This window comes from Antechinus flavipes, chromosome 4 (genome assembly GCF_016432865.1).
Source record: "Antechinus flavipes isolate AdamAnt ecotype Samford, QLD, Australia chromosome 4, AdamAnt_v2, whole genome shotgun sequence".
Taxonomy (NCBI): Eukaryota; Metazoa; Chordata; class Mammalia; order Dasyuromorphia; family Dasyuridae; genus Antechinus; species Antechinus flavipes.
The window spans coordinates 474,212,782-474,238,953 of record NC_067401.1 but is presented as its reverse complement, the minus strand read 5'-3'; the positions used below and the strand labels follow the sequence as shown (position 1 = coordinate 474,238,953).

The window sequence follows — 26,172 nt, the reverse complement described above, 5'->3', positions numbered from 1 at the left end:
CGCCCCAAGGGCTGCCTTTTGTACCCCATTTTCTTTTTCTTTCTTTCTTTTTTTTTTTTTTTTTTTTTTTGATTACGCGAGGTTTATCTCCATCCAGATTAAACTGTGATTAACCAGGTGCAGTGTCCGGCCCTTTCCTTGGCGAGCTTTGTAATGAAACGTTGCGGGTGCAGCGGCCCCAGCCTCCGGATCTGGCAGACAGGCCAGCCTGTTCTTACTGGACAGGGGCCTGCAGGGCCTCATCTCCCTAAGATTCAGGGGCCGGGTCCTCAAGTCTTGTCCCGCAGCAGGCCGCGTGCTCTGGGATGTCGGGGTTTCGTGGATCGTTGCCAGAGCACTCAGACCGGAAGTTGAGGACGACACCACGGGTTGAGGGCTGGGCGCTGAAGGAGAGGAGGAGGGCTTCGTGGGGGAAGCACAACGGGGTCAGTTTGGGCCAGTTGGCTTTGGGATGCCTCTGGGACATCCCGATCACGATGTCCAAGAGGCAGCTGCACGCTGCGGACTGGGGGTTAGGGCTGGATTCATCTGGCGGTCATTGGTGGGGATAACGGCTCCTGTTTATAATGAAAAGAGGTGGCCTGAGACCGAGCTTTGAGGGGCACCCACAACTATGAGTAACATGGAGAAACAGGAAAAACCAGGAGGGATAAGGACGTAAGTGTGGTCACCCAGAGGGGTGAAGGCTGCGGTCCGGGCTGGCCATTCACCCAGTACCTTTGGAAGGCGCTTGAGTCGGTTCTCAGGTCTCAGTAAGGCTAGAGGCTATTGGGGCCTATTGGGCTTCCAAGGTCACCAGACCAGACTTCCAATCCCCCCCAAAACGCCAATCCAACCTGTCCGTTTTACAGATGAGGAACTAGTGAGGTCAGAAATTAAGGGATGAAGAGTAAGGACTGGGACTAACCCCAGGATTTGTGGCCACTTGTCCACCCGAAGCCTCCCTCCTTGTGGTTTACATCAGGTCATCATCATAAGGTCTTAGCGAGGTCCAGCGGATGCCCCGCAGGTACCCCGTGTTCTCTGCCCTTAGCCTCGAACCAGTCCCATCCGGGGTGAGCAGTTTGCATGTTTGGGCAGATTTCCTTCGTGTGGATGCTACACCTTCAATAAAGAAGCAAGCAGATAACGGAGAGCCTGATTCAGAAGCCACCAGCGGGGTTCTCCCCACACAGGGAGGGGGCACAGCCCGTGGAGTCAGGAAGATCTGAACTCAGATCCTCCCTCGATGCTAGCCATGAGGTCCTAGACGAGCTGATCAGTTCTGCCTGTTTCCATGGCCGATACTCTCCCAGGGCTGTGGTGAAGACCAAAAAAGACCCAGGGCCTGGCCCTTTCACAGGCTGCAGAACTGCTCTTGTTCGGTGCAGATGTCTTCAGGTTTTACTTAATGATGGCTGTCTCCCTCCCCCCAAATGCTGTGACCGACAGAATTGGTCGCTCTTCACCCCCCAGGCTCTGAGTTACTTAGGGGGTGAAGGCCAGAGGAGAAAGCCTGAGGGCGGACCCCTTTGGGTCTGCAATCCTGTGGTGCGCTCCATGGAGTCGGCATGAGCGGCTTGCCTGACTCCCACCAGCAGAGGTTCAGCACGGCCTAGTGGGCTGCCTCGGGAGCACCTGCATCCTGGGCCTGGCCCTGACATGCCCTGGCTCCTGCAGGGGCTGGCTAAGGTGGGCACCCCTGCCCTTTCCCCTTCTGTATCATGGAAGTTGCCAGTCAGCATCAGCCCCTCCCCAATCACCTGAGAGAAATCTCTGACCTGAACTCTGCGTTGGCAAAGGGGTGGGGCCGGGCCGGGTGGTGGGCACTCTGAGGGCAGACAAGACCAAAGCGGGGGGCTGGAGAGGTCATCCGCTCTACAGGCGGTACAACCCAGAGCCGAGGTCTCCCCCAGACCGCTCCAGAATTCCTGCTGCCCCCGCAAAGCCGAGGGCCCCCTTAGCCAGCTCAGACCGGTTTTTAGGACTGATCTGTTCCCCTACAAATGAAATCTACCAAGTGCTCTTTCCATTTCCTCCGCAGGAGGGAAGACCGACCACATCTGTGTGGTCAAGGAAGAATTTCCCCACAGAGAATTCCTCCCAATACAGATGAAAAGAATGTCAATGTTTTCCCTTTGAAATTTCCCTAGATTTCTCCTCTGGAAAAGAAAGAAAAGCGGGACGCCGTCCTTTTTGTTGCAATTTTGTTTTATTTTTTTTCCTTTTAAAAAGTTTTTGGCACTACATAGTTCTGTAAAGAATAGAAGTGACAAATTTTAAAACACATGAAATCCCTTCCTAATTCTTATTTTTAAGAACAATATATATAAAGTCTGAAGCAACCAAAGTATGAATACAGCTAATAGAAAATAAAGAACTTAATTTTTTTTTTTAAATTCTCTCTTTTTACAGTTCATCAAGGTAAAACAAAACACAAAAGTCCCTTAAAAATAGGGTAATAAAATAGATGAAATTTGTATCACTTGTTTTGGTGATACTAGTAAAAACTATAGCTTGTATCTATATACAAATGATACACTTTAAAAAGTCTTAAATTTAAATAATCTGTATCTAAACAAGTTGTGTTAAAATGTTAAATCCAGGACCTGATTTGCTTTGATTTCCATGAAATGTCATTTCTTCTGCTGGATGTAGTTCAAGCTGAGGGACGGGTGCCCTTGAGACAGCAGAGGGAACCTCGGGTTGCTTGGCATCAGTGGGCCAGCTGCAAACCGACCAAAACCAAGGAGAACCATTTACCTCGGGGGCATTTGGGTGGGGGGCTACACCGGAGGAGTCGGCGACCCGCGGTGACCTGGACCTACTGCTCTGCTCCCTGCAGTCCCCACAAATGACCTTTGTCTCAGTTACACTGGTTTGCTGATATTGTAAGAACGAGGTGAGGGTAAGTGCCTCCCATTACTCTTATTCTGAGAGGATGGGGGGCTGGAGGAAGGGAAGGGGAGTGGGCGAATGGGGGGGGGGTCGCAGTGCACACTGGAGGGGCGGGGCAGCCACGGGAGGACAAGGGGCCCTGCAGCCCCCTCTTCTGTGGGCAGAGCCCTCGCCCTGGTGATGGGCACAAGGACTGAGTGAGACTTAGTCTGTCAGACCTGAAGCCTACGGCAGGGGGCGCACACAAGGGCAGCCAAGAGCGTCTCTAGAAAAGCCCCAAACCAACTGCGGAACCGGCCTGGACCTCACCCGTTGCCCAGAAGAACCAAGAGGATTTGGAGGGAGAGGATCACACCGAGTTCTCTGAGCCCCACGGGCTCCTAACCAAGACCCGGGACGCCCCCCCCCCCCAGAGACCGCACGTGAGGAACGGTACCTGTAGGGTAGAAAGCTTTGTTGGGCTGAAAGCTGGCGTTCCCCTGCTGGAGGAAGTTCTGAGGCACGCCGCCGTAAGGCCACGACGCTGGGAGGAAGGGGAAATGGGCGGGGGCCCCATGATCCCAAGGAATCGGAGGGGTCAGTTTTGCAAATTGTCCTTGAAAGCCCTGATCTGCTTTCCAAAGGGGAAGGAAAAGACAAGTGGGTCAGAACGTGGGCCCGGCCCTTTGGGGCCCGCAAGGCCACCCGCCCCTTTGTCCGGCCACTTGCCCCCTGTATTGCCCCAGTTGCCCCCCGGACCTGTCCAGTGACGGTTAGAGGTGTCTGCTGCCCTTTGAGCAAAATCAGTCCCTAGGGTCATGAAGCCAGGTCCCAGCCCTGGCTCTGCTGGGAATTCCCCTGAGGGGGCAGGGCAAGTCACTCCGTCTCTCCAGGTGGCCCCGGGGATGTGGGGGAGCCAGGTTGCAGAGGTAGACTTGGTTACCCCAAAAAGAAAGGCCTCAAAAACGACCTGGCCCAGCGAGCCCGGGGACCCCAAGGAGACGCTTCCAGGCAGGGGAAAGTATCTGCCTGTGGCCGCCTGGCCAGTGAGGAGGGGGCAGGGTGCAGACCCAGTCTTGGTCTGGGCTGGGAGGGGCCCGGGGGAAGGGGTTTCCCTTGAGGCTAAGCTCAGTGACGGGGTGCTAAGCTTGAGCCCCTCAACAAAAGAACCGCCCCCCCCAATTCCAGCCCACTTGGGCTTATTGACACTGCCCTGGGCAGTGCTCCAGCTTTCGGATCCCCACAGTGGGGGGGAGGGGGAGGTGTCTCGGGACTCTTCCTGGGGAGGGCTTTGCCCTGGGGCCCATCTCCCTCCAGCCACAAGTCCCTCCCTTGGAGGGCAGCAGGGAGGGCTCAGAGGCCCAGGACTGGCCCAGAGGCTCCGGCCAGGACAAAGATCCCGACTGGAGCTTGTGGAGCCCAATCCCTGCGCTTCCCCCACAGCCTGCCCGCTCCCCAATCCCAAATCTCCTGGACTTTGGGCCCTGGACTTCTCTATCCCAGCTGTAACAGAGGGTCCGGCCCAGGGGGGCAACAGCCTGGACCCATCCTTAGTGACAGACGTTTCCGGTGAAAGCGAGGCTCAAACCCAGGCCTCTACTCCACAAACGTGTCGCAGACTGGCAGCCTGTCGGAGCTTGAAGGACTCCCGGCTCCTATGAACCCCGAGGGAAGGAGTGACTCGTGCCTGGTCGAGCCAGAGAGGGCAGCACCTGAGACCCCTGGGACCTCAGCCAACCGACCCCCGGCCGCCAACCCCGACAGACAGAGGAAGGAGGGGTTACCTGAGTTCCCTACGGCACCATTGTTCACCAGTGAGTTGGGAGCCACGGGGCTGTGCCAGTGTCCCTCGTGAGAAGTGGGGATGCCCAGGGGGGGCCTGGCAGCGGGCTGTGCAAAGATGATGCTGGGGTCGTTGAGGCTCACAGTGCTCTGGTTGTTGGTGGTGCCGCCGCCACCGGACTGCATGGGGAACGGGACGCCGGCGGGGTGGGCGGGGTTCCCCGGTGCCGAGTGGATCACGGGGCCGTGGATGGGCCAGGTGGCGCCAGGCAGAGGCAGGGGGTGGGGGTGGGGGTGCACCTGCAGCAGTCCCAAGTTGTGCAGGGCAGAATACTGACCTGGGGGCGACTGGGGAAAGTTAAACAAAGGCAGTTGGACCTGATGGGGAGGCGGGGCCGCCTGCGCTGGGCCGTGCTTGGGCTGCGCTATGGGCTGTGGCGTGGTCTGGGCAAGAGAGGCTGGCTGAGTAGAGTTCGGGGGGAATGACGGGGGCTGTGGAGAGTAAGATGACGGCTGTGAATCAGACTGCAGGGAAGAGAGAGAGTTCCCAGTTACGAGGCGCACACTCACATCCGAGAAGTCTGCTACGAACGCCCCCCTGAGTGGCGGCCAGAGCCAGGCCGGGGGCACTAGCGACCTTACCCGAGCGTACGCGGGGCTCTGGGGAGCGGGACCCAGGCCCTGCGCCCCTTGAGTGGACGGAGAACGCCATCCCTGCCCCACCTCCCCACCCTGCCCCCGGCCTGCTGCAGTGGCAGACACGGCCAACCTCGGACCCTCGAGGGACTCGGACTTACGCATTCGGAGGGCTGCCTGGTCCGCAAGGGTCGGTCGACTTGCTGCTGGACAGAGCCAGCCACTGCCTGGGCACCGACAAGGCTGCGCACCAGCTGGGCACCTAAGTAAGAACAGCACAGAGACTTGAGCCGGATGTCAGTGAGCCGGCGACGACTGGCCAGATGCCGGACGCCGGACGCTTCTGAACCGACAAGCAGCGTGTGCTTGAGAAGAGTGGGTCTGACAAACCCCTTCCTGCACCCAGCGGGCCCCCGCTTGGACCGCACAGGGGGCACTGGGAGCAGAGGCTCAGAAAAGGGAGAGAAGGCCTGGCGCCCACAGGCCGGGGCCCTCAGAGGAGCAGGGCACGCCAGAGCGTGATGGGCGGAGCTGAGCTGCAGACGAACAACCGTTCTGGAGAACAATTTGGAACCAAGCAAATAGAGCGACCAGACGTCCGTGCCCTTCGACTACATCCACCGCTAAGCAGACACCCCGAGAGCTCAATGACCAGAGGTCCCACAAAGCCCGCCTGCTGCCCGGCCCGGGGGGGAGCTGCGTAAGCGTGGCCAGAGCCCCCGTGAGATGCGGCTGCGCGCTAAGACATGACCCATCTGCAGAAGGAGAAGAGGGCAGAGACGCACAGAGAGGCTGCCACGAGAACATGCCACGTGACGCCGACAACGTGGACACAAGGGACGGTCACCAGCACAGAAGCGCACATCGAGGCCAGGGCCGGGCCTACCGCTGGCCCCAGCAAGGACTATGCAAAGACCCTTCCTCCCGGTGCGGAAGTCAGAGAGGGGAGCCCTGCGGGGGACCAACGCACACGCTGTGGCAAACACACTGCTTGGTTTGGCCAAATTTGTTCTTCTCTTAAAAAAAAAAAAAGTTCTTTGTTACAGTTTTCTGAGAAAGTGAAAGACAGGAGATAAGAGAGACAGTTAGGGAGAGACAGAAAGTAGCAACAAAAACAACTCTTTTTCATAAATGAGGACGGGGCCTCCTCCGGGAAGGCGGAGGTGTAAAAGGAACGAGGGGGGCAGCTCTCCCGGCCTGCCCCGCCAGCCCCCCGCGTCCCAGCCCTTCCTGCCTCTGCTCGGACATCGTGACCGCCAGAAACGGCCCCGGAGGTTGGACGGCTCGCCGTCCTCAGGCCCCGTTCACGGGCTTGTTGTCCTCTCCCCCACTAGAAACGACTCTAAGCCAAGCCCTCGCACTGAGCGCCCTGTGAAGGCCTGTTCCCTTCCTACTCGGAGTCACCACAACTCTCTCCCATCGGACTCTGAGGCGGGATCTTGTCTCCCCGAGCCGTCCCGTCAGCAGGGTCAGCCGCGGGGGGAGTGGGAGTCGCCTCCGTTGCACAGACTGCCGTGTACCTGAGCCCACAAGTTTACCTGCCAGACCGTTGTTCCTCTGCCGAGCCTGTTTGTATTCGGGGCATTCTCTTCGGACGTGTCCCACGTCTCCGCAGATAAAACATCTCTTCTCGCGGAGCTCCCTGTCTTCGTCCTTCATTTCCTTCTCGTCTTCTTTCTCATTCTCTTTCTTTTTCAGCCTAAACAGTAAAGCGCTGATGCCAACAACATTGTACGGATAGGTATTTCTAAGGAGCCTTGGCCAATGGAAGCTAAGCCCACGTGCGCGATCCCCTCCTCTGAGCCGCGGCCCTCACTGACAGTAGCTTCCCCTGACACCGGATCCAATTGGAAAGGAAACCTTACAGTTACCCGAGGAGATTCACACCAGCAAGCAGAGACAGACTCGTTCCCTAACCCAGCTCTTTACCAGAGGTTCCCCGTGGCTCCTCGACAAGTCTCCTGTGCCCCTGAGTGGGAGCCCTGACTCTAAAGCAGCCAAACCTGATCTTTCATGCAACAGCTACAATCACCTCGGGGCCGGGGCTGGGGCCGCACGTGGGCGTTCGAGCACGAGACACACTCTTGACAGAGGGCCGCTCAGAATCGCCACGCTTTCTCTACTTAAACGCCCCTCTTTCCCCGCTCACCCCAACCCTCGGCTGCCACCTGTTCTCACTCTCCCCTAGCCCAAGAATCTTCCTCCTAAATCTTGTTTTTGGCAACTTGAGCTTCTGCCAAGTGTTTGTTTGCCCACCTCCTCCTTTTAGGACAGTCTTTCATGTAATGCCCAATTTTCCCGCACACACGGCAGCACCGGTCATTGGGAGCCAACTCTCCGTCCGTCAACACTTTAGAATCAAAGAAGTATTCCTAGAAAGAAAACCGCGTGCTGATGAACCCCGACTTCGGAGCAGAGGGAGGGGAGAGCGGGGCAGGGGAGGGAGAGCAAATGCCATTTTACATAAACCCAGTCAAGATGAGAAAGCTGTGGAGGGATCCCTGGTGCTGAGCACCAGAACGCGGACTCACCGCTTCTCTTCCGACGAGAGGATAGAAAGGGGTGCCGAAAAGTTTCCTTCCATTGATAAATGCCTTCATGATGAAATTAGTCACTGAGAGGGACAAAGAAGGCAGATTAAGATGCAAATACTGAAACTCCCCTGCTCTAAAACCACCGTGGGGCAATCATTCAGAACTTACTCTTTCTAGATACTCCAGCACCAAGGTTATGATTCAAGTCAAAAGGATCTGGAAAAGAAAGGTTTTCTCTTTTAAGAACTCTGAACAGAAATCATGACTTTTAAGTGCCACCAGCTGACCCAAGACTTTCTTAAGCATTCACCAGATGTCAGAAAGCAGGGGAGGCACCAGGGCTAGAGTGGAGGGTGGGAAGCCCCACGCCCTCCCGTGAAGGAGGTTCAGCTTGGACTTCTCCAGAATTGCCTACCCTGTCCCCTCCCATTCCCACTAAACGTTTAGCTGTGTGTGTGCACGTGTGTGTGTGGGGGGTGGGGGCTGGATTATCCCCCATTAGAATGAAAGCTCCTTGAGGGCAAGAACTGGCTCCCCCAGCACTGTACCCTCAGCCTCGGCAGGCACTTGGTCCACAGCTGGTGCTTAGTGCTTACTGACCGTTTACTGATCACTAAGTAAACAGAGGCAACTTCTCCCTGTCTGGCCTGCAGCCCAAGGCAGAGCTGCTTTGCTCACCGTGGCTCTCCCAATCCCAAGGTTGATGGATTTCCTTCTGCTGAAAAATGCCCTTCCTGGCCCCCTTCCCTAAGCAGCTCCTGCTGGTGTGTCTCTGTCTCGGGGCCCAGGGGCATTCCCCACCCCCAAGTCAGCCTTCCCTGCACACCGCTCACTTCTCAGCAAGCCTCCCATCCTCGCCCAGGCCTTCACGGCCCCCTCATGGCTCCATCTGTCCTGAGGCTTTCTCCACTCCAGTCCAGCCTCCATTCCAAAAGTGTGGGTCTAACCCCCGTCAGCCCCATCACTTCCAGGATCAAATGCAAAGTCTGCTTGGCTTCTAAAGACTTTTGCACCCTGGCACTCAATAAAGGCCCAATGGATTCAATTTGAGGGGGACAATATCAGCTGCTCTCATGGGGTTGGGGGCATATTATCCATTCTCAGATTAAGGATTTATTTACATGTAAAATGTGGGAAAAACAACCAAGTTCCTGTCCTCAAGGAACTTACATTTGAGAGGAAGATTCCATATATACAGACAGTAAATACAGGCTGCTCTGGGGGCTGAAGGGACCAGACAATTCTAGAAGACAGAGGAGGGGGGGGCAGCCAAAGCCCGAGGAGATAATAATGGGGACTCAGTGGAATAAACATTAATCCACAGTAGGGAAAATTACCTTGATTTGATGACATTCTCAGTGGTCTGAGAACAGAGGAGACAGATGGGAAAATTGAGTGCTTTAAAACTAGCCAAAGCTTTTGCACAAAGACAACTTTACCACTGGAAAAAGGAAACTGAAGGAGTTGACTGTAGATGTCTGATGGGTTCAGAAATATGGTCTAGGGCCTGGAAAGCTTTAAAAGCAGCTCTGTGGGAAATAAGGGGAAGGGCTTCCTATTCTGAGGACCAGTTTATCACTAGAAACAAAAGCACTAAATTGTTTTGTTTTGTTTTTTAAGCCTTCACAGGAGGCCTTTACTGACACTGAAATCCTAAGAGAAATTTAAAACATCTCCCCCTCCCTCCCCACTTCAGTTGAACACCACTGACCTCCCGAAGTCCTGCTGAGCCCACACATTAGCCTCCCCTGGGGACACGATCCCCAAAGGCCCGGTGGTTACCTTCAATCGCAATGCATTTGGATGTCCACTGCTTCTCAAAAGTTGTCAGCAGCTTTTTCTGCCGGATGCTGATTACGTATTCCTTGAAATCAAATTCTTCAGTGTAAAAGCGTAGCAGCCCCAACCAGAGCTCCCCCAGGGTCTCGGTATTTTGGCCCAGGGAAGGCAAACGCTTTTTCTGGAGGGAGAGAGAAATTTATTAGGCATCCTCGGCAAAGTGGCAGCAGATCTAAATACAAAATTCTGCATGAATCCCAACACCAACAAGAAGAATATTAAGTTACCAGTTCCTCCATGTCGTCAAAGAAAAAGGCATTCCATCCATCCACCATTCGCTGGGGAATTTGTTTTCCATCAAATATCTGTGGGAAAGAAACCAATTATTTGGTTATTTCACAGAAACTTTTACTGAAGTCATCTCTAGAGCTGTACTTTTAGCTACTTTAAAATTATAAATAAATAAAAGTACAAATAAAGATAATAGTAGTAATAACTCCTCTAATAAACATGGGACAGGATAGTATTAAAAAGTTAATGAATAATATACACTTGAACATACATTCCTGACAGGTAAAGGACATTGTAATAGGATAAGAAGATCCAAATAACATACGAATGCTGCGAATCTGGCCTGAGACCTGGCTCATCGATGCCCCTGTGAGATTGGGAGGGGAAACATTTTGTCCATCTTGCTAAGGAAGTCAGCAGATTTCCCAACATGCCCGTGTTCTTGCATGTTAAGTGACAAAGCCAGAATTAGCACCCAATTGTCTTAACTCCGAGTTTAGGCTGTGTGTGTGTGTGTGTGTGTGTGTATGTATAATTGTAAAAATGTCTATGTGACATGTCATATGTATGCACAGCTAGGTATGTATGTGTACATAAACACACATATATATACACACACCAGACACATCACAATGAAATTATGGGAGTATAGCTAGACATCTAGATTCGTATATCTACATATTATTTATATATATATATGTCCTATAGATATGAAATAAACAAAAAAATCTCTTTTCTTTCTCTCTTCCCCCACCCCTAAAATGAAAAAAAAAATCTTCCTTACAGATATGGGCAGTTGAACAAGCTAAATCCCCACACAGGCAATATATATATTTCTGAATCTGTGGTTCCTTTCCTCTTCCCTTGATCTCTCTGGGGCATAAGAGTGGCAATGCTGGGTCACAGGTTAGACACATATACTCTTTCATATACGAGGCTGCCCTTCCCAACAAGACTCCAGAAAAAACTGGGTGAAAGCAAAGTTTCAAGTGTTTCAAAGTTTCAAGCACAGGATTTGGACACAGAAAGCAAGCATTTGCCTCAAGAGTTGGCCTTCTCTACGAGATTGTCATCCAAAGCCTTTTGTCACTAGGGTAGTCCATGACTCTTAGCCATCTGTGTTCTTTGTGATCGTCCCAGCACATTCTCTCTCCCCCAAGGCCACATATCAATCCTGCGTTTGTAGGCTGGGCACTAATACACACCGTCCCCCAGGCATAAAGCTTTCTGCTGAAAAGGGATCCTGCAGAATCTTCCCCTCGCAGGAGGGGGCGAGCGTCCCAGGGGCTGGCACTAACCAGTGCACATGGAAATCCTTTGTATTTATAGTCAGGCACAGATGACACTCACCAGATGCTTCTCCACTTGGAGATTTCCTGTAACTTCCCCAAATAGCTGTTTCTTACCTCCCACCTCCAAGTAAACGCCGTTCTCTGAAACCAGAACTGGACTCTCCCCAATGCTGAGGAGGTGACTTAAAGGAGCGACTTCAGAGAAGGTGGAGATGAGCGAGGAAGAAAAGGGGCGCTCTTTAGCACGCTAAACTGGGGCTCTTGATTCACTCTTTAGGAGGGAATCTGAGTAAAAATAAGATGCTCTTTTAGTCAGAGCAAACATGGGAAAACACAGATCTGGGGAAAAAACCCCTGGCAGGCTTAGAGTCCACCAGACTTCAAGGGAAACCTCAAACTGGCCAAAATCTGCACAAGATCCTGTCAGACTCAGCTGCCCTTGGGGCGGCCACTCGTCTGAGGATCTGTCAGACCGTGGAACAGCCTGGAGCAGGCGGGCCACTAGAGAGCTTGAGATAGGGAAAAAGCTCCAAGGAAAAGGCAAATAAAGTGGGTATAGCTAAAATCCCAGCACATGCCATGGATTCTGTCTTGATTTCACATTCTGTCTGGTATATTTTGTAGTATAAAACAATAATGATGATGGCCAGTAATGGCGGGGTACTTTACGGCCAGCAAAGTGCTTTCCAAATGTGATCTAACTGGAGCCTCACAACAACCCTGGGAGGAAGGCGCTATTTTTATTTCCATTTTACAGATGAGGAAACTGAGGCAGACAGAGGTCAAGTGACTGGACTGGAGTCATACAGCAAGCCAGCTATTTAGCTACTTCACTCACTGCCTTAAAAAACTTCATAAAGAGCTTTAGAGCACACACTACAGACTGCACACATTAATGCCCACCGGACCGTCGGAGCTAAAAGGACTCCTCCTTTGGCAAACACCCACCTCCTGCAGCACGGGGATGACAGGGGGGTCTCTCTGTTGCAGGAAGTACAGCACCATGAGGATGTAAGCATATGAAGACAAACTTCCTCTGGACGCATCGCCAATGTCACAGCGCTAGAAAAGCACAGGCCGCAAGTCAGGGGCGAGATCAGACGGCGAGCCAGCCCCTCGGGGACCCCCCAGCTCATGGGCTGCTCTTGCAGTGCTCCCCTGACAGATCCAGCCCAGCTCAGTGACAGCATGGAGGGGACAGCAATCAGGACTTGAACACTGAGCTTCCAAAAGCTGAGCATTCCTCCCAGGGAACCAAACTTCCTCTTTAGTCTTATTCTGGGTGACATTTTCAGGGAAAAGGACCCTCTAAGCTCTTAACCTGGAAGCGAATTTTAAGGTTTTTCCAAAACGTTTTTAACCACTACAATCACATCTGCAAGTGGTCCAAAAGGCACACTGTGGACACAAGCAGGCTGGTAATGCGCAGAAGAGAGCGTGGGGTCCGAGCTCAGTTTTAGCAAAAGGCCCTTTCTAAAAGTAGAGGGGAAGGAAGAGGCCCGGACAGGACGGATCTATTGAAAGAACCCTCCATGAACTCCTGCAGCCTAGGGAGCAGTCACGGAGAAGGTTTCCCACAGATGAGCAACCAGAGCTCTAAAGGCAGGAGAGGCCCTGGCAGGCCATTAAATGCTCGGCACTGAAGGCTCACCTAGTCTTCATTCTGTGGGCAGGGGAGGGAGAGCTAAAGTGAGTCAGGATCACCTTGGGGCAGGCAGCACGGGCCCATCAGACCCTCCCAAGGGTCCCTCAAGGGCATCACTACCCCAGAAAGAGCCATTCCAGGCCAAGCAGCCTCCCCTTGGAGCAGTGTCTCTCCCACAAACGTCCCCTTGGAAGAACTATAGGCGAGGCCTGATGTACAGAACCGAGCCCAGCCATAGCAAAGGTAACCAAGGGGTACACTGTGCATGGCTGACACCTGGTCCTTCCCAGGCAAAACAGGAGCAAGAACTACAAGCCTTAGCATGGCCAAAATGGGGAGAAAGGGACTAGCTTTGATGTGTATGTGTGTGGGGGGAGAGGGTAGAAAGAGGGACAAGAAGGAATGAAAAAAAAAGAAGGGGGAGAGAAAGGGAAGAGGAAGTCAAAGAAAGGGATCTGAAGGAGAGAAAAAGAAAAAGAAAAGGGGGAGAAAGAAATGGGAGGTGGAATGAGAAAGACAGAGAGAGAAGGGGGAGGGAGATATCACGGACCAGTCCCTTCCCTTCTGTCCCTAAGAAGGGCAGAGAAAACCTAGCAAGGTGAATTCTAAGGATGAAGTGAAATAAAGAAGACCTTGGGTCTGCTCGGGTCTGCAGTGGTCCCGGCACGCCACCATGCTTCCCACCTGCGTACCTTGGCGAACACTTTCATGGTATATCCCAAGTACTGCACTCGAGGATCGATAGCTGCATATGTAGCCAGCATTCTCGTATTGTGCTGAGCCTGAAACAAAAGTTTTGGGTTTAGAAATGTTCAAACCCAAGCCAAAAGGTCACAGTTCAGAAGCATTCCCAAGCTGTGAGAGATCAGGGATGCAGACTGGGGGCTGGGCCCTGATGAAGCCAAGTACAGGAAGGCGCCAAGGAGGAGGTGGGCATGGGTAAGAACAGTGTGCCATGAGTGAGTTTGCAAAGTGTCTTCAGTGATCTTTGGGGGGGGTCCCATGGATGCCAGGAGACCCAAGTTCGGATGCTGTCTCAGATAGTTAGTGGCCACGCAAACCCAGGAAAGCCACCTGGCCCTTCCCAGCCTCCGTTTTCTCGGTGGGACACTAGGGATCACAGGAACCCATCCCCAGGATCACGGTGGGAACCAGCTGAGCTTGAGGTGTCCAGGGGAGTTCGGGATTGGCCCAGAAGGGCCAATTCTACCCTGCTGATCTTTAGTTGGGTGCTCTTTGCCATCCTCCTGCCCTCCCTATTCCCAAACCCCTACTTCAGTTCAGTCAAATCCACTCAGCAGCGCATCCCCCCCAACTTCAGGGATATTCCTCACACCAAATTTGCCTCTTTGTGTCAACACCCCCAGCTCCTTTTTTATGGTTTTATTAACTTATTATTATTTTTTTTTTAAAGGAAGGTCCTAGAGAAAAGATGCTTAATCCGGAGTCCTTCTGCCTCCCAGCTGCTCTTCCCAGGAAGGCCCGCACCTTCGCAGGGTTCTTCCTAAAATGTGATGCCCAGAAGTGAATAGCAGGCTCCATGTACCATCTCTCTAGAGCAGAGAACGGGGGGATCAAGGACTCTCTAGGCCCGGGCAGCTTCTCCCAAGTTCTGCCGAAGGTCACACTTGCTCTCTCAGTGCCGCCTCCTGCCCCATGGACCCAAACTGAGCTTGCATTCTTCTGTTAAAGTCCTCCAAATTTTTCCATACAAACTGCTGTTGGCCGGCCCTGCTCATCCCAGCTTGGACTCGCCAAGTTCATTTTGTTAAATGGACTAGATGCTTAAGCTACTCTCTGTCTCATCATTTTTGGCCCAGCACATTCCCCTGTCCAGATCCTAGCATCTTGATTCAGTTGTTGAGCTAGTTATTACCCATTCTAACTCAGGCCTCATCTGAGTCCCCAGTAAAAAGAATAAGAGCTGCTTCGGGGCCCTGGATGGCCCTTTGTCTAAGAGGAAGCCGTTATTTTCCCAGGACTTAGCTGGAGGAAGAAGCAGCCGCCACAAAAACGAGCAGGTCTCTCCCCAGATCCTATCTTGGCCTTCGGGTCAGCACCAATAATTTAGGGGTCCCTCTTCCTAGGTCCTAAGAGGGAGATGGCGACAATGGGCCAGGAGCAGCTTGCGGCCTACGCGCAAAACTTACCAAGGTATTGTATAAGCTGATGTCTCCTTCCAGTCCACTCCGCCTGTGTTCAAATTTTACGATAGGCACTTTGGCAGTAGTTATAGGCAAGATGTTTTTTAAACCTAATAAATAAAACAGGATTCAGTGTGGGAGATCACGTTCACTACACAAACAATAAAACACAGAGTTCAAATTTAAAACCCATACCTGGATGTCGCTTAAGAATTTTTGCCAAACCTTCAATTATTTCCTTACAGTTTAATTTCTAAAAAAGAAAAAAAAGATGATCAATTTTTAATATTGGATTCTTATCCATCCAAACTACCCAAGTACTGATCCAGTGTGGACAATCCTAAGCTCCAATGCCTAACTGGTGCCATATGCAGTGGGCAAAAGCGCACTCATTTGGAGAGCAAATGGAAGACCGCATCCATTCCAGCCCTCAGTTTTGAGAATGGGAGAGGCGGCACGAACGCCACTAGGGACACGGGCTTCTAGGCCTGGCTGCGAGCTTCCCAGCCGTCCGATGACGGGAAATGACACCATGTGATCCTGTGGTCACTCTAACAGCACTGCCTGTCCAGGAGCTCGTGCTGCCTCAGAGACTGAGTAGCCAGGGGACCATAAACAGCATCCCCAGGCAGCACCATGAAGCATGTATAGGATCCCTCATGCTTAGAAATCTCTGCCTCCCTAGCTCTTTGTAAGACTCAGTTCTGAGTCCCCTGCCACTGACTGCTACACAGGGAGCCCTCTGGTCCTCCCTGCTGAGAGGGCCACCAGTGAACCCCATAAAGACCCCGCCCCCCATGTTCATGGTCATGGCAGGGAGTTCATTCCCAGGAGGCAGTGATCTGGGAGTTTCTGCCTTTCTCTGCCCCTCCTAAAGGCAGACAGTAGGTGCTTAATAAGCGCTTGCTGATATGCACACACACAGAAGTAGGGCAGCCCCAGGACCTGTGACTTCATGGACACGTCCACATGCCCCAGGTCAGCGCCAGACCTTGGGGGTCACCCAGCCAGTGAGGTTCCGCCTGCCTGTCTAATCGTGTACTATTTATGTGCCTATTTATGATCGGATACATCCTAGCACATGCTATGCCCAACAATCCACAGACTTAAAAGGGGCTCCTCGGAGGCCTGTACCCACTGATTGAGGCCCTGCTCCATGCCAGGCACAGTGCACTAAGCCTCTGCCTTGGCCTCCAGGAACCAATCGCCAACCAAAGCAATATGCTCTGTTGCCAGCTCGATTGGAGGACGGGCTGCATGCCAGGGTCCTTAAAAGCAGGCAAGGCACTGGGTGGGACAATGACATCCTCAAGGGCACTGCCAGGCATGGGACAGCCCTTGGGTCATCGACAAGCTAACTATCCTTCTGTGCCATAAGGTGCGTAATGGGGTTCCCCATGAAGTTCTGATTCCAGAACCAGGAGTAAGAAGCGTTCACCTGCATAACCATTCCTCCCTACCAGTAATCTGTTTTAAAATGAGCCAATTTCCCCTTTTCTTAGTCGAGATCCTGGGATCACTTCCAGAAGGAATGCCCAGTCCCTCACCCTCTGATGAACATTGCTGTCACATGGGGACCCGGAGTCCATTGGAAGCAGAACCAAGGCTGCCACCTGAGCCCCTTCCCTCTCTCCTCCATAACAACTCTGAACAGACTCTCTCCCCTTCGCCTTAGCTTTGCTTTAGGAAGCAAATTCAGAAAGAGTGACTAAAAATACATTACATTCTGGTAAAAACAGCTCTGAGGACAATCTTTTCTTAGATTAGAAAACCAAACCCGAGGCCCCCTCTGTCAATTCCTTCCCTGCCATGATGTGGATGGGAAGCAGGCAGCCCAGAAGTGGGTGTAGGTGGGATCGCTGCCAGCCTGCAGCCTCTCCCAGAATGGGAAACAGCTCCTTGGGACCAGATGAAATGGGAAACAGCTCCTTGGGACTCAATGAAAGGGGAAGAAAGGAGTGCCCCCAAAGCGGGACAGCTTTTGGCAGGGTCAGCTCTGACCCTGATGGGCCCACAGTAGGGGGAGACTTTCTCAAGCATGATGGGCCAGTCTGCCCAGGGATTGCTGGATCAGATCTCTGGCCCCTCTCCCAAACTTGAAGCCAGTGGGCTCCTTCCCAGGGCAGGGACTTGGTGAAAGGGGGAAAAGGGCAGCCACCTCTCCAACTGCCAGGGGACACATCAAACAATATTGTAGTCCCAATGGTCCTGATGACCCGAGGCAGCTCCAGCTGAGAATTTGGATGGATGGAAGCTTGGTTCTTGCTCCGCTAGGAAGCGTCAGATGAGGCACAAGTGGCCCAGATGACAGACTCCACTCACTTCTCTGAGAGGCCCTTTATGTGGCACTGTGAGACCACGCCCAGGCTTTAGCTGGAATCTGCCTGGATTTTTAGCAAATGAAGGATCCTGTAGCAACCTTACCCGACACCCTCCTGTCGCCACTGTCCAGGGCGCCTCCATCCTTATGCCCTCAGTGCCTGCTGCCACCCCATCATTGCACGTGCCCACTGCCACTTTTCCAACACCTTCGGCCTCCAGCCCCTTCTCGGCTCACAATCCCAGGCCACAGAGCTCAGACCTCACTGCCTCTCCCCGGAGCAGGGGTCTTTAACCTTCTGTTGCTGGGTGTGACCCTACAACTTGTGTGTTTACTTATTTACATCTTCTACCCGTAACAGGCACCACTCTGCCAATGATTATCATGTGCTCTTTACAATTTACACCAAAATAGACGTTTTAAAAAGGATGGTTAACAAGAGCTAGCGCCGAGACAGCATCTTACACATGCTCTGGTGGCTAGTCTCCATAACAACAGGGCGAAGAAGGAGCTCCAAGAAGGGGGAATGTTTAGTTCTAGAGGTAACAAGGAGCTACTGACGCTTCCTAAGTAGAGGAGGGGCAAGGTCAGATCTGGCTTCACGAAAACTGCTGTGGCAGCAGGCCAAGAGGAGAAAGATTTGAAACAGAGACCCCAACTAAGAGGCAGGGGGCAATAGGAGTTTGTGTGAGTCAGTAAGTCCGTCAGTCAGCAAGCATTTATTAAGTACTTGGTGCCAGACCTGGTGCTAAGGGCTGAGGATACAGAGAAAGGCAAAAAACTCTGGTCTCCACCCTCTCACAATATACATTCCCATAGAGGAGTCAACATACCTTGAGGCAGGAGAGATAATGCAATCTATCCTCCCCAATAAAATCCTGTGCTCCCTACTACCTCTAAAATCAAATGGAAAAGTTCTGCTTAGCTTTTAAAGCTCTTCTGGCCCTAGACTCACATTCTCTTTCCAGATCCAGCCAGAAGGGCCACCTCTAGCTCTCTCTGCAGGTCAGCATGCTCCCTTCCCATCCCTGCCCTACAGACGGCCGCTCTTTCTTCACAGCCCCGTGAGCTGGGCCTGCGGACCATCGGGATGCTCTTGCATCCTGTATTCCTTGTGCTGAGCACCCTTCGCTACCTACTGCCTCTCCTAAATGTATGCAGTGGACATCCAGTGGGTTTCTGGAGAACTAAGCCTGTAGCGTGGGATGTCTTTACCCAGCCTCAGGGAGTCATACACTAGGGGAGTTTAACAAATGTTTGGTGAATTCTCTTGAACTTAAGGACACAAGAGCTTCTTATGGCAACACAAACAGCCCCCCCGAGACTCAGGGATACCTCAGCATTTTCATGGCCATCAAGCGTCATGCAGATATCGAGATCGCTGTCACGGAATCCAAATCCATTCTTCGAGGAACCAAATAAGCAAAGTCTGGCCTTTTCTAATCAGAAGAAGAAACCAAAATGTTTAAGTACTGTGTACCCAGTTCCAGTCACTCTAAAAAGTGGGATTAATGGGGAAGACTGGGTGAAACTCTTCTATGACAAAAGGCAGCAACATCCAACAAGATGCTGTCAGGCCTGACATGGAAATTGAATGAGAAATCATGAAGCGAAGGGGGGGCCCCGGAGGGCAAGTCCGAAAGGGTCGTAAGGAGGGCCAGCTGAGAAGGCTGAGTTTGCCCCTGCGCCTTCTGTTCCTCAGTGGGACAGCAGGAGAAGAGAGCTGCCTTCCCCAGAGCAGGGAGTATCAGGCCCCACAAGGCAGCCCTGGGTGATAATTTAGTGGAGCTTGTTCCCAAGCATCTCATGGGCAGCTGGGAGGACCTGGTGACATTCCAGACTGGGTCGCTCAGCACTAACTTTCTTTGTGTTCTCGGAGCTGCAGAGAAGCTCCCCAAGGGCTCCCTGTCCTCCCCAAGGCAGTGTGGCAGAGCAGGGAGGAACATGGGCTGAGCTGTGGACTATACCCACTCCTCCAGGAAGCCTCCTGAGGCTGCTCTGCTGCCTTCAACAACCCCTCCTGGACCTCTTCCAGATCTTCACTTGCTTTTTATCCCATATGTGGGGATCTCTATAATCTCTCCTCCTAATTAGCTCCTGGGTAGAGGAATTGTCCCTTTTCCACTTCTGCAATCTAAATGCCTAGCATATTCTTGGTACCTTTGAAATGGATTTTTGAAAAGTGCGATCGTACCTACTGTCATTAAAAAATTCTATCAAAGAAAAGCAGAGATTTAAGTTGAGGTTGTTTCTGGAGGACAAATTGCATTCTTTCAATAGACTAATTTCTTTCTTTGAAGAAAATTATCATTTAACTTGTTTTACTAGCAGCAACTCAACTCCTTCTGCAGAATGATTCTTGTTGAGGCTTGAAAAATGACTGATCTGCTAAGAATCACCCTTGGCAAACTAAAGGTGAATTTCTCTGGAAAGTAAGCAATTTATCTCACTGAAAGTGTTTATCAGCTGGGTGAGGTTTGCCTCCATTCTACCAAAGAATGAGAGAGAGAAGAGTCCTTAAGAGACTCTAGCGCAACAGGCCCAGAGGCCATGGGCCTATCGGCCAAGGGAAAAAGCAATCAGAATTTGAACTCAAGGCCTCTCAAGACCTGAGAGCTCTTTCAAAAACTATCAAGCTGTCTTGATTTAACTTCGGTTTGCCAAACACTTGTACCAGATTTCAGATGCCCTTGTTGAATTAGAGGTCCCAGAAGCTTGGGGGGGGGGGGAGAGTTGTGAGGGACATTATTGGGACTGAGTGGATCCTTGGGGAGGTCTGCACACAGTAGGTGCTTAATACACTGACTGATCACTGGGAAAGACCTTGAGACTCAAGTTCCACCAACACTTCCCACACAAACATCTCAGGACATGGAATATGAACTAAGCTAAGAACCGATTCCTCATCACCAGCATCCCCAGGTGGACAATTCTCTCTCCAAATGTGACAATGTGCCCTTATGTATTCAAGACAGTTCACTGGAAAAATCAAAACAGTGCGTGGCAAATCTAAACAACATACCATTATATTCTTTTTGAATAAACCTTTCCAAACTGGCTAAAATTTGCTCCCTGCTTTGTTGTTCAGAAAATGGAGGTGATAATTCATCTAAGAGGGAAAGAAAAGTTAAAAACAATGAATTTTGATAAAACATTTGATTTTTTTTTTTTACCTAAAACATCTTCTATGTTGCTCCAATTTTTCATTTTTGCTATGAAAGTTTAGGACAAGGGGCAAACAGAAAATGATATCACAGCATTTCCTCTTTCCTCTCCAGCCCACCACCCCTCCAGTCCTCACATCACACCCAACTGAACTCATCTGCTTCTCAGCACAGGCCTTCCTCCCTGCAGCCAGGCTGACATTTCCCTATCCCCCAAACAAAGGGGGATAGATCTGATCCTGCTTTTTGCTCGTATAGCTCCAAGTAGGCCTTCCTTCCCCATTCAAGGGCAAGGGCCAAAATCTGCCCTTCCTTGAAGTCTTCCTTGCTCAACCCTCAAACCTCAGAGACTTTTCCTCCCCAACAGTATTCTCAAATGGATCCACCACTTAACTATCTTCCAACTGGTATTATTCTCTGGCTCTTGTTTTCAAGAGAGATAGGAAATTCTTCCAAAAGGACAAACTTTTTCCTTCCTTTCTCTGATAGCATTTATATGAGAGGAACATAACATCCTTAAACATTTGCTGACTAGCCAACGCATGCACACTGAGCTTTGTTAATCTCCGGCAGTCCCCTATCTGTCAACATACTGCCAAGCTGGACTCCTGGGCGTCTTCTTGAGCCCACAAACCACTACTTATACTCATCATCAAACTTTTGCCAGCTTCTATTGAAATAAGTGGGAGGGGAAAAGGGGGAGGGGTCGGTTCTACTCATTTCTCATGATAATGTACTCACCAAAGCATTTTTTACACACTAGATCAAGTATATCCCGAAATCGGTATGTCATTGGTGGTAGCGGTTTGAGATCAATTTTCTTGAAATCATCTGGGCAGTCGTTTTTGGAATGCCCATCTCGCTTGCAGATGCTGCATACTATAGTTGGAGGCTGAAGAGGAAACACACACACACATGCACATACAAACACAAAAGAGGGAGAAAAGCTACTAAGCCTTTGGATTATCATTTTCCAGCCACAGGAATTCCTCAGAGATGGGTCCAAAGGAACACTTCAGCTTTAACTGTACTAAACAGCTGAGGAAACACATATACATACATATATATGTTTATATATATACATATATATGTATGCATGTATGTATATATGACTAAGAATCAGAATGAATTTTTAAAAAAATCCCAAGCCAACAGCTTCCATCTCCTTTTTTTTCCAAAGCTGCTGATAGACAAGTAATAGAATGTGTATTAAGTAACTAAATGACCCAAAAAGGGGTCCAGAAAATAGTATTCCTTAAAGAAAAATCAAAGGGCACGGATAATTCAAGTGTCTTTATTAACGCTAAATAAATAGCTGATCAACCAACCAGCTGAAGTAAAAAGCCACTGTCTATAATATTCTGGAAACTAATGAAATAAGACTACTTTAAAGTAATGGGCTCCCCATGATATCATCCTTTGTAGTGAAAGATCTAGTGAGGACAGAGGGTTGGGGCACACAGTACCCAACCATCTCCTTCTCTGGGTCTCAGACAAGGGGCTGGCAAATCAAAGTGCAAAAATTGTACCCTCACCCCACCCCCAAAAGTAAATCAAAGCAATAATAATGACAATAGCAGCTAACATAGAGTGCTTACTATGTGCTAAGCACTGTACTAAGTATTTACACTTACTGTTAAATAAGAGATTTATATCAAGACTGTCCTCCTTTCTATTATCACACTTCCTCAAGCAATCCATCCCTTGTCATTGCACTCCATGTGGTACTTAAGGATGGAGGAAGAAAAGTGTAATAGTTTGTCACTAGACAATAATGTCCTTGTTTTCCTTAAGAATCTATTTAGCTTACACGATTGTCTATTTTATCATACATGAATTATAGCTCATGGTAATGGTACTATAGTTACATATTCAACATCTGGAGTAATCTGACTCGGCAAAATACTATTTACTCTTAATTTGCTACTTGGAGTTTAAATGCATTTGAAAAATTAGTGCATGTAAGACAAGTTAATAAAACCAGAGGGGGAAAAAAATCCCCATTGAAGTCCCAATTAACTAGGAGGTACAGCAGCCCAATGAGAGCATGACTTCCAAGCAGCTCCCCATAACAATACAAGGAAACGGTGTTCTGGATCTGAAGTAAAGTCATCATTCCACCCACTACCAGGCTGTTTCTGCCCCAGCTGTTTCTGCACCTTCCAGGAAAATTACACCCAGAGAAACCTTTTCCATTGTATGACAAACTCTCTTTAGCGAATAGATCCAAGGATTGTCTTCACATTTTTTTACATTTAAATTTTAGTGCCAAGGAGAGTCCAACTTCTTAATTTTATAGATGAAGAAATAATAATCTATTGATTTTTCTCCTTTCCCTATCTACCTTTTACCTCCCCTCTTACAGGACCCTACTCTTCATCTGAACTGGATCGCTCACAACTCTCCCAGGCCATCTCCTCGGCACTAGCTACTCTCTCTTCTCTCCACCTTGACCTCCTGGGAAACCAGGTCAACTCTACACTGTCCTCTTCTCTTGATCCCCTCCTCTGCCTTGGATCACTCTCCCACTTGTCAGCTTCTCTCTTATAACACATGCTGCTGAATGAAAGTGGAACCGGATCCACTCAGTTTGTGTTTGTTACATGACCTCAGGTGGACCCTCCCCACTGCACAGCAATCCTACCACCTCTCCCTTGTCAAGGCCCTTTCCCAGCCCCCAAGCTCTTCTAAACCTTCTCATCCCTCTTCAGGCTTCCCCTCCCCACTGTCAATGGAGAACCTTGCCTTACATTTTTTGGTCGTGAGTTCCCTCTTTTCCTGTCACTCCTCTGCCCTTTTCTCCTTCATCCCATTGTCAGAAAAGCAGTCTTCTTCCTCCTCCCCAAGGCTGTTCCTTGTACCTGCACAGCTCACCCCTTTCCATCTCATTCTCACCCCCACTTTCTCACTTATTTAATCTTCTCTCTCCTGGCTCCTTCCCCACTGCCTCCATACAGCTCCCCCCAACCCCAACTTGATCCTCCCGTCCCTGTGAACCCTCATTCTGTATCTCCTCTGAACCCATGGGAAAGCACACTGACAAGGGGCCTCCGCTTTCTCTTCCCTCCTCCAGTCTGCCACACCATCCCACCAAAATTGACGTCTTACCAAAGAGCAGCCTTTTCTCCATTCCCTGCAGCCTCCCCCACTGCTGGTCACTCTCTCCTCCCGGTCACTCTCTTGTTCTCCTGCTCCCTCTGATGGCTCCTTCTCTGGGCCCTTTGCTGGCTCCTCCTCCAGGAAGGTATGCCCGCTCCTGGAGGGCCCCCCAGGCTTCTAGCTCGGGCTCCCTCCTGACTCGATGCTACTTCCCCTGGTGATGGCACCAGCTCTGTGGCTGTAAATTCTGCCTCTGTCTTTCCCATCCCCACCCCTCGGGCTGCCTCACTCCAGGGGTCCAGGGGACAGCTCCAAATCAGTACGTTCACAACAGAAAGCACTCGCTTTCCCCCTTCTGTGACCTTCCCTATTCCTACAGGGGGCACCGCCCAAGGCCAGCTGACTCGCCCTTGGCCGCAGCTCTCCAGCTCACTCCCTTCCCTGGTCTGAGGCTGCCCCCAGCCGGGGGTGGGCCCTCTCTCGGCACGACTGCGCCAGCTGCTGGGGGTCTCTCCCCAACCACTGCCACCACACCAATTTCATTAAACCACAAGGGCAGTCACAGCAGCTCCAGGTAAGCCTCCTGTGCCCACCCCCCTTTCCAGGCTTCTCACACCTGACTCCCTGCCACAGACTCTGATCCTCCTGGCTGCGCTCCAATGCCAAGAACTCTCTCCCTCCTCATCTCTGCCTGACTGTTTTTGAGCCCCAACTACAATCTTTCGGCAGCAAGCCTGCGCTAATCTCTCTTAATTTCAGTGCCTTTCCGCCTCTATCCCACATACAGCTGGTCTGACAGATACCTGATGATGCCCCATTAGACTGTAAGCTTCTTGAGGTCTGAGCTATATTTTGTCTTTTTTGTATCCCCGGAACTTAGCATAGGGCCAGTGCCTGGCACTTAATAGCTGCTTAATAGATGCTTATTGAATGAATGGAGTAGTACAAAATGAGCTGACTCTACAGAGTTTACTTTCAACAGGATTTCTAGGAACTGAGCAAGTTTCTGATGACAGAATTTATTACTGGATCATAGCATCATAAATTTCAGGTCAAGGGTCCCTGGAGGACCATCGAGTCTAACTGACCCATTTATGGATGAGGAGACTCATCTGTATCCCAAGATTGCTTAAGATCCCCCAGAGACAGGATTTGGGTGGCTTGTGGCTCTAACCACAATCTATCTAGGTACCAGTGATTATGTTTCTCCTGCAAAAGGCACTTCATTTTTCAGACTATTCCTTTTCAAAGACTGTCCTTTGTTTACAGAGAGAAAAACTAAGGCAACTGGGCAAGTTTGAGATATCCTCGAACCCTCAAACTAAGTTTGAAAGCTAAGATTTGACTACCAAAAAGCTCTGGTTTCTAGTCCTGCTCTCCCCAGATGACCACTTGGGGGTATTACCAACCATAAACCAACAAGAAAGCTCTGAATGCTCTATGACTATCCTTTTATCACGGTGGGAAAAAAAGGGAAATGATGTCACTTAGAGAGAATAAGCACGACGTTAGGGGCTGCCTGATTTTGCCAAGTTGAGTGCCATGAGATAAACTGACTCAGTTCTCTGAGATCTGAGAAAGGAAAGCCCAATGGTTTGCACTGAAACTTCCTCCAGAATTCATGGTGACAAAATGACTTTTTTAAAGAAGCGACTATCCCTCGAAACGCAAACAGCAGGACTTGTTTGTCGGGTGAATAAGCAGGGACAATGCCGTGTGGTTCCAGAGCAGTGGCAGCACCAGGGAGAGAGACTAATGACCAGCTAGGGACAGACTGTGAGGAGAGAGCCACTAGGGCACCACCAGTGACCAGGGAACGGGTCCTACCTTGCCAGAAGTCAAAATAAACTTATCAAACACATAGTGCATTTCGGGAGGGCAGGGCTGGTCTTCGTCCTTAAGGTCAGAGGCCTCTGCCGGAGCTTGGCAGTGGGGAGAGGTAGCTGAGGTGTCAGTGTCAGTGCAGGGAGCCGGAGGCAAACACTTTGTGTCCAGGTCTGGCCTGAGAGGGGTCCCCTCCGGGTCACTGACGGCGTCTGGGTCCCGTGACCGGTGCTCACGGCAGCGACACTGGCGGCTGACCTCCTCTTTCGAGCAGGGCTCCAGAGGCTCCACGTCGGGCTGCTCTTCCAAGGATTTTGGCTCCAGCTCGTCGCCATCATTTGGAGTCCCGGGTTCTCGAGCATCCTCGTCGTAGCTGGAGTCGGCTGCGTCCAGTTTCTTTCCCAGGCGGCCCGCGTCCTTCCTACATCTGGGGGATGCGCATTCCGGCTCGTTACATTCATCGGACTGACAAGTGTGTGCTCCACACCTACTTCCCGGCTTGGTCTTCTCGGCACTCTCCCCTTGGAGAGGGCAACCGCCGGCGCCCACGTCTCCAGATTTTGCGGGCTTCTTGCTGTTCATTTTCCCCCTCTCCTTCTTCCTGGAATCCACCTTACACTTATTCCCGTCTTTACTCTGAGGACAAGCAAAATATTTATAGGCTGTCCTGAACCTCTCCAGGATATATTCAAACACCATCTGGCTATTCAAACTCCGTGCAACATTCCTCTTGAGTGCAAAAGGGTCTAGTGGAAAAGAAAAAGGCCAGCATGTTAATACGTGGTTCTAAATGGCACTTCAAAATC

General features: G+C 50.9%; 1 protein-coding gene across 7 annotated transcripts in view; it reads right to left on the bottom strand.

The window, feature by feature from the left end:
- Positions 1 to 43: 43 nt before the first annotated feature.
- TUT4 (terminal uridylyl transferase 4) overlaps positions 44 to 26,172 on the bottom strand; it is a 67,471-nt gene continuing 41,342 nt past the window's right edge. For 4 of the 7 annotated variants that reach the window (XM_051999682.1, XM_051999686.1, XM_051999687.1 and 1 more), the window contains 18 exons: positions 25,370 to 26,112; positions 21,185 to 21,335; positions 20,302 to 20,388; positions 18,615 to 18,718; positions 15,155 to 15,212; positions 14,966 to 15,069; positions 13,508 to 13,597; positions 12,119 to 12,232; positions 9,875 to 9,952; positions 9,591 to 9,768; positions 7,977 to 8,024; positions 7,806 to 7,888; positions 7,531 to 7,646; positions 6,813 to 6,988; positions 5,436 to 5,536; positions 4,641 to 5,163; positions 3,314 to 3,487; positions 44 to 2,707 (listed from right to left, as the gene is read on the bottom strand). In XM_051999682.1, the coding sequence (XP_051855642.1) occupies positions 2,616 to 2,707; positions 3,314 to 3,487; positions 4,641 to 5,163; positions 5,436 to 5,536; positions 6,813 to 6,988; positions 7,531 to 7,646; positions 7,806 to 7,888; positions 7,977 to 8,024; positions 9,591 to 9,768; positions 9,875 to 9,952; positions 12,119 to 12,232; positions 13,508 to 13,597; positions 14,966 to 15,069; positions 15,155 to 15,212; positions 18,615 to 18,718; positions 20,302 to 20,388; positions 21,185 to 21,335; positions 25,370 to 26,112 (3,020 nt within the window). In that variant the 3' untranslated portion in view covers positions 44 to 2,615. The remainder of the gene's footprint in view (positions 2,708 to 3,313; positions 3,488 to 4,640; positions 5,164 to 5,435; positions 5,537 to 6,812; positions 6,989 to 7,530; positions 7,647 to 7,805; positions 7,889 to 7,976; positions 8,025 to 9,590; positions 9,769 to 9,874; positions 9,953 to 12,118; positions 12,233 to 13,507; positions 13,598 to 14,965; positions 15,070 to 15,154; positions 15,213 to 18,614; positions 18,719 to 20,301; positions 20,389 to 21,184; positions 21,336 to 25,369; positions 26,113 to 26,172) is intronic. The other 3 variants (XM_051999684.1, XM_051999688.1, XM_051999685.1) reach the window with 2 other exon arrangements.